Here is an 18906-nt window from a genome sequence, read left to right as displayed (position 1 = left end):
ATCAGAAAATATCTTCCCTGTCGCGGCGTGAAAGCATTGAAAGAATTGGAATGCATTATAGTACGGCAGATGCTTCAAATAAATATGCACGTATTTTTAGATGAATATTGCACGTCTTCCGCGCACTGCAAGTCATCGAAGGCGTTGAACAGTCTTGTGGCCTAATTATTTTGACACGTCTTTTTTAATCAGGAAATAAAATGTATACTAGTTTATACATACTAGGCATACATACTAGTTTATAGAATTAGAAAAAAATAATAAGGCAATCTATAAGAAACTGACACAAGTAGGCTAGCCAAAACTTTTTATTAAAATCAGCAAATAATAGTTAAGCCATTCCATGAGCTACATAAGTCCGGTGTAGAATGAAAAAAAGGAAAACATTCTGCATTACGAAAGCCCTTGAAATGAATTTTACCATATTTAAGCAAGCACAGAAAACAACACCAACAAAGTCGAAATGCTTGGTACCAAGGACCCCTTATGTTCAATCGGCAATTATTAAGCAAATGAAGAAAATAGCGAAAAATATAAGCGGTTCGAATTCCACTCTGATAGGCAGAGGCTAACTAACAAGCAGAAGAATAGCTAGAGTAAAATTACGATATTTACAGTATGTTTTGCCGTGAAGATTCAAAATTGGCTAAATAAAAAATAAAAGATTATTTTTCACCACTTAGCTGTTTACAACAACCGGTTTTTTTTTTTCTTCACAAGATTTTCTTCCTATCGATAGAGGGTTGTGGGTCTCTGGGGTGCAACAGAGGCTCCTTCTTCGTCCCTAGCTCTTCAGGGAGAAATCCAGCTGCGTGGACTCACCGTGGCAGAAGGGTGGCAACGGCCCTGTCAACCTAACCTTGGCGGACGCCGGCTAACACGCAGAAGGGGTGCCGTCGGATTGGGGACCCATCGGCTAAATATATTCCCATGAAACGATGGAAATGGCAGAAAGAATTAAAAAAACAACATTGGCTATGGCATTCCCGGCAAGCGATGCGTCGGAGGCTACGGCAACCCCGACGAAAAGCGAACTAGCCGACCACCTGTTGAAACATCAACAATCCCTCAGTGTGGGGTGCTGGAACGTATGTTCATTGAAATACCCTGCGACCCAAACCTTCATTGTGGGCGAATGCAAAAGGTATTTCATAGACATTTTGTGTGTATCCGAAACCCGGCTAAAGGGAAATTTGGAAGACGAGCCCGTCTCCGCCCCTGGTGGAAAATCCGAATTCCACTTTTTCAACTCCGGACCTAGTGATGGCTCTGGTAATGCGGGGGTTGCTCTCCTCCTCAGTACTAAGGCAGCAAAATCCCTAGTTGAATGGCGGCTCATCTAACCTCGTTTGGCTGAGGCTCGTCTTAAGGATCACCTGTTCAACATCACTGTCTTCTCAGCCTATGCACCAACCAGAGCCACGGACGAAAGTACAGTTGACGAGTTCTACGATTCTCTGACCCAGTCATAACAGTGAGAACAGTCCCAAACCGTAATTTACTCATCCTAGGAGGTGATCTTAACGCTCATGTTGGAAGCCGCGAGACAGACCGCGAAAGAGCTTTTGGAAGATTTGGATAGGCTGACAGGTGCGAGCGTGGAAGGAGGCTCGTAAAATTTGCCCAACAGTATAATCTTATATTGGCAAACACGTTGATCGAACACAAACCATCCCAGAGGATCACCTGGCACTCTCGAGATGGAAGAGCCCAATCCCAGGTGGATTACTTGCTAATACCCTCCCGATGACGAAGCTCTGTACAGAACTGTAGAGCCTACCGTGGAGCCGACACAGGGGCGAAGAATGGCTCCGATCATATGCTGCTAAAAGCTTCCCTGACCATAAAGCTCGCCTCCGGGAAACGAACGCAACCTCCTCCGAGAAACGATGTAGCACGTCTTCGTGATAAAGCAGTCACAGAAGAGTTCCGCTTGCAATTAACCATTTTGACATCTTGTCCGCAGACGACGATAACGAACCAACCGATTAAGCCGATTAAGCCTTGGATATCTCCTGGATTGCTGGTATCAATAAAAAATAAGAATCTGTTATATTAGGCATACTTAATGCATCCATCTGAAGTTGAAGTAGCTGAATTTCGCATATACAAAAATTATTTAGCAAAAATGTTAAGATTAGCAAAAAGTCAATACTTCGTCGAAGCATTTGTTGAAGCAGAAGGGTCCCCCAAGAAGACATGGGAAATAATTAATAAATCCTTAGGAAAGGATACGATCCATGATCTTCCTGATGAATTAATAGCTGAAGATGGAACTAAACTGGCTACAGGGAAATCGGAAGTTATCAATGCATTAAATATACACTTTGCGAAAATGGGTGAGGAAACCGCGTCAACTGCTGGAAACAACCTGGCCCGTCATCTGGATAATGAAACTGGAGAGGACTTTCAATCATACCTACCCCCGTCTCACAATTGCTCCATTTTTCTTACTCCTGAAACCCCAGATGAACTTTTACTTACAACAAACCTTTTAAAGAATGGATCCTCGGAAGGGATTGATGGGTCATCGACTAATCTGATTAAGTGCATAGCACCAAATATTGTAAACCCGCTTTCCCATGTGTTCAACCTCTGTTTTAAAATCGGAAGATTTCCTTCTCGTTTCAAGTCTGCAAGAATGATCTCTTTGTATAAAGGAGGAGACCCGAAGAACCCAAAAAACTATCAGCCGATTTCAATCCTGTCTATATTTGGGAAGTTGCTCGAAAAGTGCCTATATAACCGTATAGTCAGCTTTCTAATGAAATCTAAATTTTTTAGTCCGATGCAATTTGGGTTCCGGAAGTCTCACTCTACTCAGCGTGCTACTATGGCAATTACTCAGTTTGTTCATGACGCCCTCGACAAAGGTGATATTCCTGCTACAATTTTTATTAACATCAAAAAGGCATTTGATACGATTTCCCATAAAATATTTCATACTAAACTTGATAACTGCGGCATAAGAGGCCCAGTTAATGACTTAGTAATGTCATACCTAAAAAACCGAAATCAGTATGTAGACGGAGGCGATACTTCTTCCTCATCAGTATCTCAATCTCAGTCAGTTGGAGTCCCACAAGGCTCTATTTTGGGTCCACTCCTATTTCTTATCTATGTTAATGATATCAGTAATAGCATCAAAGACATTGACCTTAACATATTATTCGCCGATGACACGGCATGCAATGTTAGCAGCCCCGACTCTAGATCTCTGAAGCTTAGGTTGGAATCAGCACTGTCGCGGCTTATCTTCTGGTTTTCGAGAAATAAATTGACTATTAATTGTACTAAGACAAAATTCATCATCTTCTCTCGTAGCCTACTGGGAAAACAGCACCGGAAATTATGATTAATTTTCAAGGCCTACCCATTGAAATTGAAAGAATTGATGATATTAAATATCTCGGGATAATACTGGATTCAAGTTTATCATTTAAAAGCCATGCAATTTATCTTCGAATGAAACTGGCAAGAAATATTGGAATGATCAAACAAACACAACTTAAAAACAATAGGGAAATTTTTTTTTTCCAAGACAGTGCAACTTAAATTGGTGAATATTTCGGCCCTATGTCCAAGGGCCGTCTTCAGCACAACATTAAAGAAAAAATATATATATAAACAAACTTACATTAAAATACGAAGTTTAAAACTAAAAATGCTTTTTAAAAGACGCTTTTAAAAAACCTTTAAAACAGCCCCAGTATCCTTACTTCAACGAAGTTCAACCAGGTTGAACTTCGTTGAAGTAAGGATACTGGGGCTGTTTTAAAGGTTTTTTAAAAGCGTGTTTTACAAAGCATTTTTAGTTTTAAACTTCGTATTTTAATGTAAGTTTGTTTTTATATATATTTTTTCTTTAATGTTGTGCTGAAGACGGCCCTTGACATAGGACGAAATATTCACCGATTTAAGTTGCACTGTCTTGGAAAAAAAAAATTTCCCTATTGTTTTTAAGTTGTGTTTGTTTGATATGGAAAGGCAGTGTGGTCTTCGTCAATATTTGTGTATTGGAATGATGAATTATCTGAAATTTGTTCTGTCATTTTTTGTCCTGAAATCTCTTTATCATTCTCTAGTACATTCATATATAAATTACTGTCCAATTATTTTTTTGAATACTTTTTAAATTCTTATTTTTCCCCTGCAGAGGCAACGAAATAAAGCGCTGCGTATATAGAAAAATTGCCTGCCTAGCCGGTATTCTTACCCTGGTAAATCGTCAACGAAAAGTATGTATCAAATTCTAAATATCCTTTCACTGGATCTTTTCTCTTCTTTCCATTCTGTTCTTTATATGATTAAACACGTTCAAGGTCTTTTGTCTGAGTGTTTTTATTTGCATAATAATTTTTTTCAGGATGATAATCAGGTTTTGCATGCATATTGGACCCGTGGCAGTTCTGTTGTCCGTCAGGCTTTAATAAAATCTGAAAGGTCCCGTTTTTCACCAAGGCATAGTATTATATATAATTGGAATAAATTCCACAGTTTTACAGATTTGAATAATTCGTTGGTTAATAATAAAATTAGATTAATGAATCACCTAATCAGTAAGTATTAATTTGATTTATTTTCTGGGGTGGATACACCTCATTTCACTTTATTTATTTGGTTATTTTGATTTTATTTGGATTTTGTTTGCTGTTACCGTGCGGAGCGATCGAAGAGCAATCTTTTTATTACATTATATGTAGATAGTATTATTTATTTATTGTTGAGTGTATTTAAACAAACAAAAGAGTTATTCTCACTGTGGGTCATTAATTTGATAGTTTTGTCCAAAAATTTTTATTGATTAATAAAGAACTTGAACTTGAACCACCATAAACATAGAAGACGAGTGGAGGAAGATCAGAGACACCGTAACAGACGCCTCTAAAAAAGTCCTTGGCGGGCTAAATCGGAAGCGGAAGAAGTGGATCTCAGAAGACACCATCAAGCTATTAAACCAGTAACAACAAACCGGAAATACCCAGTCGAGAGTGTTCATAACACTGAGAAAAGAATGCCATAAATCCGCCCGCCGTGACAGACAACGTTACTGGGACGACGTGGCAGCAGATATGCAGAAGGCTGCTAGTCATTTAGATACCAGAAAGCTTTACCAACTACTAGAAGAAGCAACTGGGAAAAGTAATAAGTTCTCAACTGGAGTGAGAGGCGAAGATGGAACTCTTCTGTTAAGAAAAAGATGACATAATCACAAAGATGGCAATACCACTTCCAGAAGCTGCTGAACCTCACGTCACAACATCCCTCCCACTCAAACGTCCCTCAAAAATAGCGCCACTGCACTCCAGCGAAGAAACCCTAACCTTAACTCCTAACTACCAAGTCAACAAGCCCCATACAGCAACGTCATTGTTCACCAATACAAGAGATCAAAGAGGCAATCAAGCAGCTTAGGAATCACAAGGCACCAGGCACAGATTCTATCCGGGGAGCAGTTTACAAATTTTCTCCTATTCTCGCAGAGACACTACTGAAGCTCATCTGCTCAATCTGGTCTCAGGAACGGTTTCTCCAGGAATAGCAAGACTCAGTTATGCTACCTGTCTTCAACAAAGGCGACCTCACTGATTGCAAAAATTACAGAGGGATCGCACTAATGAGTATTGCAGGAGAGATCATTGCAATGATCCTGGCTAACCAATTCCGCAAAGTCCGCAACAAAAGAACCCACCCAAACCAATCTGGTTTCCAAGCTGGCATGGGCTGTATTGACCAACTCTTCACCTTGAGACAGATTTTTGGACATAGAGCAAATCATCAACAAATCACCGTCGCTGTCTTCATTGACTTCGTAATGGCCTTCGATTCAGTCATCCGGGAGGAACTTGGATGGCAATGGAAGAAGACTGTGTCCCACCTAAGATCATACGACTCATTCAGGCTTACTATCAACACACACGAACTTCCATCAAGGTGAACGGAGAACTTTCTCCGCTATTCGATATTGAATTCGGTGTGAGGCAAGGGTGTGTACTCTCTCCCGAACTATTCAATTTTGTCGTCGATTGGGTAATGAAAAAAACAATGCTAAACTTCAGAGGAGTCGAGGTTAGCCCTGATTTCAGTACCACTGACCCGGATTATGCCGAGGATGTTGCTCTTCTTGGCAAATCCGTTGGCGAAGCCCAGAAAATGCTACTGAAAGTCTCCGAAGTTGCTGCCCCAGTGGGGCTCAAGATTAATATTGACAAGACTAAAGCTGTGTCTAATGTCCCAGATATAAGTTCTACCCCTATAACCCTTAACCATAGGCAGATTAAAGTAGTCAATAAATTCAAGTATCTCGGATCATACATTAACATTAACGGCGGATGTAGTGAAGAAATTCAATGCCGCATTGTATCAGCGTCCGCTCTTTTTTCACAGCTGTTGAAGCCGCTATGGAATAGAAGATAATATACTGGAAAACAAAATCCTTACTTACGATACTCTAGTCCGATCGGTCCTACTGTACGGTTGTGTAACTTGGCCCTTAAAAGTCACCGAGGCACATGCCCTCAACACTTTTGAACAAACATGCCTGAGGAGCATATTGGGTTACGACTCAGCGACCGAATCCCAAATACGATCATCCGCCGACGATGTGACCAGAAGTATGACATCACGTCTATCATTCGACGCCGCCGCCTGTCCTGGTTCGGCTATGTTTGCCAAAGACCAGCCGAGACTTTCACAAATCAAAGCTTACGCTGCTAACCAGCACCTGATTGGAGGAAACGACATTAAGGACAAGCCAAAACTTGGCTTAAGACAGTCAAATCTGACCTCAAGCCAGTTGGCGGATTCCGGAGACACGGTCGCAGATGGGACCCTTCATGGCTTGAAATTATCGCCCCATTAACTCAAGACCATAACCTGTGGAATTCAACAGTCTGCCAGATCCTGTCGCCAGGGAGAGCTACATAGCTTGTGTCCTGATCCAAGTACAAGTAAGTAAGATAGAGTTTTAATTCGATATTTTGACTTCCATACAGTAGTTGATCAAGCCCGGAAAATAAAAATTTTTGAGCGTCATATATATTTTACTAAAAGAAGATCGCTTCAAAAATTGTCTGATGATTCTCAAACTGTTGCTCAACTATTGATATTTGAATCAAAATAGGAAAAACAGTCTGGGTAACTCTAAGTAATTGAAGATTTTCATGATGATTTGTCAATGTGATTCCTCATTCATTGTACTATTTTTTTTATTACAGATTTGTTTTTTCACTCATGACATTTGTCTGTGCGTTTTTCGATTTGTTTTAGGTTTAATTTCTTCATTCGTGGTGATCTATACTTGCCATTAGTATGACTTCTTGCATTAGTTAGTATCTGCTCATTTCAAGTTTTAAAACCACTCCTTTTTTTCGTAAAGAAAAAACAACAACAACAAAACTAAAAAAAAATATAGCTTAAGAAAAGAGACACTTAAACGATAGAACTTACCTAATTCTTTGCAGAGAGTAACAACAGCATTAAACGTTTTAACGGAACAGTCTACACGACAATCAATAGAACGGAGGTCCGGCAGTTGAATTTTCAACATTTTATGCATTGGCGTGAACCATAGGATTGCATCAGCTTGAACTCCATACTGATCTAATGTTGACCTGGTGCGAGATAACCACATATTCTTCTCTGGCCACCAAAGTGCGTGATCTGACCAATCAATTGCCATTTCTAGAAATAAATGTTTTAAAAAGAAGTGACAATCAGCGTTTCTAATCTTCCTTGTTAGTATTCTAGATGAATGCTATAAATTTCTTTGAACTGACAACTGAATAATCAGAGATATGATAATACCGAAATCGTCAATTAAACACATTAGTATATAACGAAAATCCAGCACAACTGTGACGGTTCTCTTAGTCCTGATAATTCAAGACCAAGTGAGTGTAAAATAGTGAAGGCTCTACATGGCCAAAATTTCCACGGTAGATCAGCGTAAAAAGGAGTTCTTCACGCTAAGAATCGATACAACCACATTTTTCCGCCAGAACTTATATTCCTAGTTAAGGTCTCCTTGGTTCAGTCTTCTTACTCTGAAAATGTTATGTAGGTTGGAAAACAACGATGTTTGGCTCATTTTTGGGTTTTACAAATCAATACAACCCATTATTTTTCCAAAATATGTTTTCCTCTTAGGCTTATTTGGCCCAGTATACATGCCTAGTAAGTTGCTAGCCAATCGAGCACAACCAAATTCGGGCTTATTTCGGGTGTCACGAATCAGTACAACAATTTATTTCTATAGCTTTTGTCTTCTTTGAGCTCCCTTTCTCTCTGTCTGCAAGTCATGTAGGCCTAAGTCAATCAGAGAAAACAGAACTTGCTGGTCCCACTGCTGTTGCCACGCATAACACAGCCAATCTTCCAAATATTTTTGCTTCCATTACGGGCAACCTTGCCCTACCTAAATAACCAATAAGTAACGAGCCTATCAAAGACAAAGATAAAATTTGGCATAGTTTGGGGCACCAAAAACTGAACTAGCCAAAATTTGTTTAAAATTTGTTTTCTGCATAGCACCTAGCTAAGAAATTTACAAATGTTATTTTCAAACCGATTGAAGAGATGCAAGCCCCCCCTTCCCTATAAACATTTTTAACTTAATTCCTCAAGCTCTCCTAAAGATAATTCAGATACGTTAGTTTTATGCCTGGATACACATAGTTTCTTCCGGTCTACATTGCAGCTTCACCGGCAATAGATTCCTCACTCTTTACGCTAAACTTTGACTCTTTTACACAACTCTACTTTTTAAAGCATTAAAAATTTTAGCGTAAACAAGCGAGGCTTTGAGGAGCAGGCAGCCCCTTTCATATACGGAATAGTTTATGTTCGTTTTAAGTTTTAATGTCGCTCCTTGCTTTCAGTAAAAAAAAAAGTTTTTTTTTATTTAATAGCAAAAGGATATGACATTAGGCTATTAGCTTTCGACATCGCTAAAACTTTCGACCGAGTATGGCATCGTGGCCTTCTAAAGAAACTTTACGCTTAAGTTTCAATGGATCTCTTTTAAAAGTAACAGAGCTTCACTACTCTTTCTGATCGTTCACTACGGGTTGTTCTTGACGATGCACTTCCCACGAATATCCAATAAAAACAGGTGTATCCCAGGGTAGTATCTTGGGACCTCTGCTTTTCATTCACTACACAAATAACATAGGAGACAACCTTGCAAGTCCTATATGTTACTTTGCCGAAGACACCACGACACACATAGCCATCCCAAAACCCAATGACCCAACAACAAAGCCTCTCTGCCCCTAAAGATAAATCTTTTGGAAAGTGAAAAGTAATCTGATGTACGGATGATCAAGTTCAATTGTCTATCCAAGGAGCTGATGATCTTTCGATCGAATGTGCCACTCAAAACACCCCAACTCCATTTCTTCAAAGATCTCTCTTGGACAACCCACCTCGGTCGGGTGAAAACTCCTGAACAAGATAGCTGGGGATCACTCTTTGATCGTTTGATCTAAGAAAAGTTACATATTTAATCAAATATAAAAGTTATATACAACTTTTAAGGAGTGTTTCTGCGTTTCGTTGCAACTGAACCCTCGTTTTCTCGAACCCTGTTTAACTGATCCCTCGTGCAACTCAACACCCATGAACCTCACCCCCCTGCGCAAATCAACCCCTCAAAGTACCCAGACAGATGACTTATTGGGATAGGACATGGTATACTTTCAATGAGGACTACTTAGGCTAAATCCTGACTGCCACTTATATCGTATATTATATAACTTTTATGCTTGGTCCAACGTTTAACCCAACCACCGTTTAACTGAACGCCAATGCTACTCAGCCCTGATACAACCCAATATCCACGGAAAACAATCCCATTGAACTTAACCCTCATTCAATTTAACCCTCATGCAACTAAAGCCCCCGTTTAATTCAAACCACATTCAACTCAACCTCTGTGGAATTCAAACCTCATTTAACTCAATCCTCATGCAAATCAACCCCCCCCCCGCTTTAAACCAACCATGTTTGACTGAACGCACATTCAAATCAACCGCATTCCGCTCAAACTTCCTCAAGTCTGCAATATAACTAGAAAATATAATTTAGCCCGTTTTGTCGGAAGTGATAAAAACTGACTTGAATAAAATTGTCTTTATTTATGGGTTGATTCTTATATAAGCGTTTTTTTTTTAATTTTATGCTGATTCAATACAAAGCTATTCCTCCTACCCCACTAAGGAACAACAATTTATCCGCCTGTCTTACATATTTAAAAATTAGCGAAAATTGTAGTACCAAGGGCCCGAAAACACTCGAATCCCATGGTTGCAACAACAGCTGCACCCTAGGACAGAGAAAACCACGACCTACAGTAGCCAAAACCTTGAAAACATGTCAAAAAATCACTGCCTCGTAAGAAAAGTTTGCCGTTAATGCTAATTCAGGAAGGATACTTATTATTTAGATTCATTTTTACTGTAAAAGTTTCTCGCTGAAACTACTTTATAGGTATTAACCCAGAATTGTCTTGTCTTTCTTTCTTTGAACGAGGGTCCAATTAAATGGGGATGATTCACACAGGGGTTCAGGCAAAGGGGATTGAGTTAAGAAAGAGTTCAGTTAAATGGGGTTGAGTTGCATAGGAGTTCAGTTAAACGGGGTCGAGTTAAACAGAAGTTCAGTTGCACAAGGCATTAGTTATCACGGTTCAGTTACACGAGGGTTAAGTTACGCACACACTGCATTTCTTACAACTTCCTTGTGGGGAGCGGGAGGAGGAGGGATTTCCCAACTCATGATGATTTTGAGCTAAAGGCATTACTATGACAATGAATAGCCTACTGCATCTAAAGCGAAACCAACATACGTTTAAATACTTATTCACAGATTTGTATCCATTAACTCTTTGACACACGCTAGTCTAATAAAAAAAAAAAGTTTAGAGAATAAACTTTCGAATTTACTGGAGGCTTAAAAAAGTTTCTTAATTATATGGAACCTTTGATGTGTTAACAATCTTACCAAGATCTTCCACCAATCGTAACATGACTCCTCCAATGTGAACGTCTCCTTTGACACGTAGCGATCTATCAAGTTGAAGGTCTGTAACAAACACTTTCAATTCCCAGGAACCATCAGCCAGTATACCATTTGTGATCATCTTTATAGCGTGTTCTGAGTTCAACTAAAAGATAGATTTGTTGACAGACACAAGTATTCAGAAAAATAACACAAAGCCTTTGTGGGTATAGTTGTTTTATGGCAATCAGTCATCATTGGCCCCCCCCAGGGTAGTAGGAAGGCATTATTTAATCTGAAGTTTTTGAAATTAGCAATACTAAAGCAAGATCTCCTCACATCTGCCAAGGAATGGCCCACTTCCCTCCTGGAAAAATTAAAAAATAGTGGCATTTCATAAAATCTCAAGCCTACTCCTGAAGATAAGGTCTGCATGCAATTACAACTAGAAGTGAGAATCAATAACAGAGGAGTAGAGTTTCAAACCTTTCATCACAAATACCTCAACAGAGAACATATCAGAATAGAGAAAATTGTCCAGCAGATGTTCACAAAAGATGAGATAAAGCCAAGGATAGAGCTTTATAGACAGCAACAAAAAGCTTTAAAGCCCATCCATGGCGCATGCAACAATTTATTTTTTTTATGAGTGATGTCTCAGAAAGATTTAAATAGGTAAATTGAACAAAAAATTGGAAGAATACTGAGCATTTTGTGAGAGTTGAAGCTAAAAATAACCCCACCCTGTTCTACATGCTTGCATGTAAACCATCGTATGAAAATAGATAGGCCTACGTTCTATATAAATTAATCTAGTCACTTAGAATCTTTACTTTAAGCCAATAATTAATATTCTTGGTCAAGAGCAGGTTACTTGTCATGCGTAAAACACAATGTTTTTCATGATGTTTTTTTCTTTGTGTGTGTGGATTTTCTCCACTTTTTTTCATATTGAAATCTTGTTGCTGCCCCCTGGTTACTTGTATCTTCTCCTATTCCTCTCTGTTTGCTTCTTTTCCTTCAACTTGACACTCCTTTGTTTTGTCTGACTGTCTCTTCCGCTCTCTCTTTCTCCATGATTTATCCCCTTCCCCCGTTATTCTATCTCGCTCTAATATTTCCCACTCTTTTCTTTGCAAATCATTATAAATAATTAAGTTATTAATTTTGAATGCATAATGGTTGAATAAAAAATCTAGTTGTGTGCCAAGTCCTATGGTAGCGCAGTGGGTTTGACCTCAGCTTGGTAATGCGGGATCCAGAGGACTTACCCGGCTGTAAGAACAAACTGCAGGGCCGACCCAAGGGCGTAAGTAGTAAAGAAGCGTCGTTAATCCGATACAATACAACAATACATGACTGCAAAACAGAAAATTTGAATCAATCTTAATCCCTCTGCTGTTAAGCGTATTGTCAATTGGGTGCTAGTATTAGCAAATTAGGAATGATTCAATGAAGTAATGTTGATTAAAGTAAAGTGATTCAAATTTGTGGTAACTGCCACACCTTAGTTTACCTCAGTTACTATAATTTTACACTTTAGAACTCATCAAATAACATTAATTGGTATTAGAAAGTATTTTGAGCTACTCGGATAATTTAGATTTCTCCTTTACTTAGTATCTTACATGTAAAAATAAAGAAGGATAAATTGGAATCACTTTCAAACGGAAATTAAATTATAAACATACCAAACTTAAAACAAACAGAAAGCAATACAAACAGGAGCTTGGCTTCAATTTCGATAAATAACAGTTCAAATATGGATAAATCCTTTTATTAGCCATTGCAAATGCCGATACAGTCTATGTGCCGATAGAGTCCATCTATCTCCAACAAGACGAAATTGAGCTGGTGGGAAATTCAAGTATCTAGGATCTCTGATCGACGGCAACGGAAGAAGCTCGAACGAAGTCCGCACTCGAATGGCATCCGCGGCAAAACTGTTTGCCCAGCCCATCTCTTTTCTATGGCAAAAGCGTCAAATCCAGCTGCAAACAAAGATCCGTATCTACGAGGCACTCGTCAGATCGGTCCTCCTATGTGGATGCGAGTCTTGGACGCTGAAAGCATCGGAGGTACATAATCTGAAAGTTTCTGACCATTCTTGCCTTAGGAGGATCCTCGGCGTCAGACAAACCGACAGAATGAGCAATGCAGATCTCAGTCGATCATGCTCCCAGCACCTTGACATCAGGTCAGTAATTAATACCGTCTGCGATGGGCACATCCAACTCCGACCACCTGAGGCCCTGACCAAAAAAAGCGCTTTATTGCCAGCCTCTTCCCGGCTGGACAAAACGCCAAGGGGAACAACGCAAAACGCGGCTTGCCTGCGTCTAAGCTTACCTCGAACCCAAAGGGGAGTTTCGCCACTTTGGTCGATGATGGGACAAGAACTGGCTCAAAATCACTCAGGAATGGATCCTAGACCGCCAAAGATGGAGCTCAATCGTAGACGAACTATTAGATGCTAGGTAAGGCTTGCAGCCGTTGCCCTGACCCAAGTGCAAGTAAGCAGCCAGTACAAAAACAGTCAAAAAATACTGGGCATTTCGATCACACATACTGCTGATGACATTTATGTTTTTTTTTCCTGCTGATGACGGTCACTGTATATGTGACCGAAATATCCAGTCTTTTTGTTTGTTCACTGTCTAATAAAATGAGTTATCCCTGTTTAAACTGTTATTTATCGTCATGGAAAGGCAGTATGGTCTTCGAAAGTACCTATGGCTTCATTTTGTTGAAGCCGACGTCAATTCGTTGTAGAATTCAAGAAACAAAGAAGTTTTTAACCTTATTCAATCGGAAAGTTATATCCCCATTATAGAAAAGCTCTGTATTCGGAAAACATATTTTCCCATTTTGGTCCTAAAATAGACAACATGATGCAAACCAGGAGTCAGTCCTTGCTCTCAAAGGAGGGGGGTCTCTATTTTCCTTCCTAGATCCAATCTTAATCCATATTTTAATAGCATGTCTAGAAATTTGGTATTACTACACTTACTTGTTTTTTTTTTTTTTTTTTTTTTTTTTTTTTTTTTTTTTTTTTTACCAATGGTTGATTTGTATTGTCAATTTGCTACAGTTTACAAATTTTTTTTTGCCCAGGAGTGCATATCCAGGGATTTCAGGGAAGAGATCTGGAATTCGATTGTAACAGTAGTAATCAATGCTTTTTCATTATTTGCAGATGTGTATTCTTAGACTGGCCTTTCATTTAATGAGGATATAAGTATGACACTTGTTCAGCCTCCTATCACAAAAGCCTCTACTGCTTCTCTTCAGCTTGTTAATCTAGTTTTTATTACTTCTATTTGCATATAATCCTAAATTATGTCATTTGGCTCTTGTTCAGTCAACTAGTTATGGACTCCTAGTTTGCAGTAAATTGTTGTTGAAGCGTTTCTTACTCGCACACCATCTGTGATTTTTTTTTTTGTTGCTGTCTCTCCTATGGCTCATCCAATAAGAAGGGGATACAAGATCTCTCCATTTTTATTATTGTAAGTGCTTTTTTTCTCCCGCCTTGGGTTAACGTTTCAGTAACATCAAAGTATGGAACAATTGGCCCTATTGCTATCATTATTGAAAGGCAAAACAAGTTTAGAGGTTCAAGTGATGTTACTGAAACATCAATTGTTTCAGTAACATCACCATGATTTTTACATTCTTAAAGTAAAAAGAAAATTCATGTTCTTACGATAAATCCAGGGTGAACTGGGGTAAGTCCGACTCAGGAGTACCTCCAACACCCCCATCTTATCTGCCCCAGTGAAGACAGAAATCTGTAGTTTTGTACTTCATCTTCTTCCTGTTTCTTGATACGTGGCAACATTGTTCAGTATTGCCAAAATCTTTAGTTCTTTTTGTACTGAAGGAATTTGAAATCTTGAGGAGGGCATCTTAGCTGGTCCAGGTAGAACTTATGTTTTTGTGGAGGACACTCCCCCCACAGCCCTCAGGGCAAGGATTGTAGGTTATGCCCTGGGGCATATAAGGTTTTTGTAGAAAGCTTTATTGTAGAAACTTCAAATAGGGCTCATTCGATTGGAAATTCAAAGGGCTAGAGCCCTTTTTAGCAGTCGAAAGTGATTGGAGGGCAACTAACCCCCCACTTATGCCCACCATTTCACCAAAAACAACCAATCAAAATTTTGAGATATCTATTTCTTTCAACGTAGTTGGAAGTTCTGGAAATTGGGTCTTTGAGGATGATAACCCCCTCAGAGCCCTCAGGGCAAGGGTTGTAAGTTGGGGGCATAACCCCTGGGGGCATATAAGGTTTGTATATTAAGTTTTGTTGTAGAAACTTCAAAAACGGCTCACTTGATTGGAAATTAAAAGGGCTCACTTGATTGGAAATTGAAAGGGCTAGTGCCATTTTTAATAGTCGAAAGTGAATAGAGTGACTAACCCCCCTCTCACGCTATTTTGTTCAACATAGTTGAAAGTTCTGTAAATTATGTATTTGAGGATGACAAACCCCCCAGAGCCCCCAGGGCAAAGGTTGTAAGTTATGCCATGGGGGTATATAAGGTTTTTATAGATAGCGTTGTCATAGAAACTTCAAAAGGGGCTCATTCAATTGGAAATTGAGAGGGCTAGTGCCCTTTTTAATAGTCAAAAGTTATTGGAGGGTAACTAACCCCCCTCTCATGCCCACCATTTCCCCATGGAAATTCAAAGGGCTAGTGGCCTTTTTAATAGTCATAAGTGATTGGAGGGCAACTCACCCTCCTCTCACGCCCACCTTTTCCCCAAACACATCCAATCAAAATTTTTAGATACCCATTTTGTTCAACGAAGTTGAAAGTTCTGGAAAACTAGATATTCGAGGATGACACCCCCCCCCCCACAGCCCTCGGAACAAGGGTTGTAAGTTATGCCCCATGGGCATATAAGCTTTTTATAGAAAGCATTGTCGTAAAAACTTCAAAAAGGGCTCATTTGATTGGAAATTGAAATGGCTAGTGCCCTTTTTAATAGTCAAAAGTGATTGGATGGCAATTAACACCCCTTCCACGCCCACCATTTATCTAAACAAAGCCAATAAAAATTTTGAGATAGCCATTTTATTCAACGCATTTGAAAGTTATGGAAATTATATCTTTGAGCAGGACACTCCCCCCAGTCTTCAGGATAAGGGTTATAAGTTATGCCCTGGGGGCATATAAGGTTTTTATTGAAAGCTTTGTCGTAGAAACTTGAAAAAGGGGCTCATTTGATTGGAATTGAACTCATTTGATTGGAAATTCAAAGGGCTAATGCCCTTTTTAATAGTCAAAAGTGATTGGAGGGCAATTAACCCCCCTCTCATCCCCACCTTTTCCCCAAACCAATCCAATCAAAATTTTTAGATAGCCATTTTGTTCAATATAGTTGAAACTTTTGGAAATTAGGTCTTTAAGGATGACACCCCCCCCCCCACCCCACCCACACCCCCACTCCCAGAGCCATCAGGGCAGGGGTTTTAAGTTTTGCCCAGGGGGCATATAAGGTTTTTATAGAAAGCGATGTTGTAGAAACTTCAAAAGGGCTCATTTGATTGAAAATTGAAATGGCTAGTGCCCTTTTAATAGTTGAAAATGATTGGAGAGCAACTAACCCCCTCTCACGCCCACCAACTCCCCAAAAATATACAATCAAAATTTTGAAATAGCCATTTTTTTCAACGTAGTTGTAAGTTCTGGAAATTATGTCTTTGAGGATGACAACCTCCCCCCCCACACAGCCCTCAGGGCAAGGATTGTCAGTTATGTCCTGGGCGCATATAAGGTTTTTATAGAAAGCTATGTTGCAGAATTTTCAAAAAGGGCTCTATCAATTGGAAACTGAAAGAGCTAGTGCCCTTTTTAAGTCGAAAGTGATTGGAGGGCAACTAACCCACCTCTCACGCACACCATTTCCCCAAACACAAGCAACCAAAATTTTGAGATCCATTTCTTTAAACGTAGTTGAAAGTTCTGGAAATTAGGTCTTTGAGGATGATAAGCCCCTCAGAGCCCTCAGGGCAAGGGTTGTAAGTTGGAGGCATACCCCTGGGGGCATATAAGGTTTTTTATAGAAAGTGTTGTCGTAGAAATTTCAAAAAGCGCTCATATTATTGGAAATTGAAAGGACTAGTGCCCTTTTTAAAAGTCGAAAGAGAATGGAGAACAACTAACCCTCTTCTCACGCCCACCATTTCCCCAAACACATTCAATTAAAGTTTTGAGATAGCCATTTTGTTCAACGTAGTTGAAAGTTCTGAAAATTATGTAAAAAGCGCTAGTTCCCTTTTTAATAGTCGAAAGTGATTGGAGCGTAACTAACCCCCCTCTCACGCTCACTATTTCCCCAAACACATCTAATCAAAATTTTCAGATAGCCAATTTGTTCAACATAGTTGAAAGTTCTGGAAATTGGATATTTGAGGATGAAACCCCCCCCCCCCGGCAGCCCTCAGGGCAAGGGTTGTAAGTTGTGTCCTGAGGCATATACGGTTTTTATAGAAAGCGTTGTCATATAACCTTCAAAAAAGGCACATTTCATTGGAAATTGAAATGACTAGTGCCCTTTTAATATTCAAAAGTAATTGGAAGGCAACTCACACCCCTTCCAAGCCCACCATTTCCCCGAACACATCCAATCAAAATTTTCAGATAGCCTTTTGTTCAACGCAGTTGAAAGTTCTGGAAATTATGTCTTTGAGCAGGACACTCCTCCTACAGTCTTCAGTGCAAGGGCTTTAAGAAATGTCCTGGGGGCATATAAGGTTTTTATTGAAAGCTTTGTCATAGAAACTTCAAACAGGGCTCATTCAATTGGAAATTGAAAGGGCTAGTGCCCTTTTTAATAGTTGAAAGTGATTGAAAAACAACTAACCCCACTCTCACGCCGACCATTTCCCCGAACACTTCCAATCAAAATTTTGAGATAGCCATTTTGTTCATCATAGTTGAAAGTTTTGTAAATTAGGTCTTTGGGGATGATAACCCCCCTCAGAGCCCTCTGGGCAAGGGTTTTAATTCTGCCCTGGGGGCATGTTTTTATAGAAAGTGTTGTTGTAGAAACTACAAAAAGGGCTCCTTTGGTTGTAAATTTAAAGGGCTAGTGCCCTTTTTAATAGTCGAAAGGGAATGGAGAGCAGCTAACCCCCCTCTCAGGCCCACCATTTCCCCACGTTCAATCAAAGTTTTGAGATAGCCATTTTGTTCAACGTAGTTGAAAGTCCTGGAAATGATGTATTTGATGATGATAAACCCCCCAGAGCCCCTAGGGCAAAGGTTTTAAGTTATGCCCTGGGGACATATAAGGCTTTATAGATAGAGTTGTTGCAAAAACTTCAAAAGGGGCTCATTCAATTGCAAATTGAGGCTTTTTAATAGGTGAAAGTGATTGGAGAGTAACTATCCCCCCTCTCACACACACCATTTCCCCAAACACATCAAATCAAAATTTTGAGATAGCCATTTTATTGAACGTAGTTCAAAGTTCTGGAAATTAGGTCTTTGAGGATGAACCCCCTCCCCCCCACAGCCCTCAGGGCTAAGGTTATAAGTTATACCCGGGGGGCATATAATGTTTTTATGGAAAGTGTTGTCGTAAAAATTTCAAAAAGTGCTCATTCGATTGGAAATTGAGAGGGCTATTGCCTTTTTTAATAGTCGAAAGTATTCCGAGGGAGAATCCCCCCCCCCACGCCTATCATTTTCCCAAAGATTTTCTATCAACATTTTGATATGGCCAGTTTGTTCAACAGGTGTGGAAATTATGTCATTGACGATGACAATCCTTCCCCCATAGCCGTCAGGACAAGGGTTGTAAGTTATGCTCTTGGGGCGAATAAGGTTTTTATTGAAAGTTTTGTTGGCGAAGCTTCAAAAAGGGCCCATTTGATTGGAAATTGGTAAGACAAGCGCC

At 39.6% G+C, this 18906-nt stretch overlaps 1 protein-coding gene across 1 annotated transcript in view; it reads right to left on the bottom strand.

The window, feature by feature from the left end:
• The window catches only part of LOC148949268 (unc-112-related protein-like), a 73336-nt gene that overhangs the window by 40584 nt on the left and 13846 nt on the right, over nt 1-18906 (bottom strand). The window contains exons 2-3 of the mRNA XM_089093310.1: nt 11002-11164; nt 7450-7683 (exon numbers count right to left, since the gene is read on the bottom strand). Of these exons, the coding sequence (XP_088949436.1) occupies nt 7450-7683; nt 11002-11140 (373 nt within the window). The 5' untranslated portion in view covers nt 11141-11164. The remainder of the gene's footprint in view (nt 1-7449; nt 7684-11001; nt 11165-18906) is intronic.

The sequence above is a fragment of the Artemia sp. Qi Xiang Cuo genome, chromosome 8 (genome assembly GCF_049724085.1).
Source record: "Artemia sp. Qi Xiang Cuo chromosome 8, ASM4972408v1, whole genome shotgun sequence".
In the NCBI taxonomy this organism is placed as follows: Eukaryota; Metazoa; Arthropoda; class Branchiopoda; order Anostraca; family Artemiidae; genus Artemia; species Artemia sp. Qi Xiang Cuo.
This window is presented reverse-complemented; position numbering and strand designations above follow the sequence as displayed.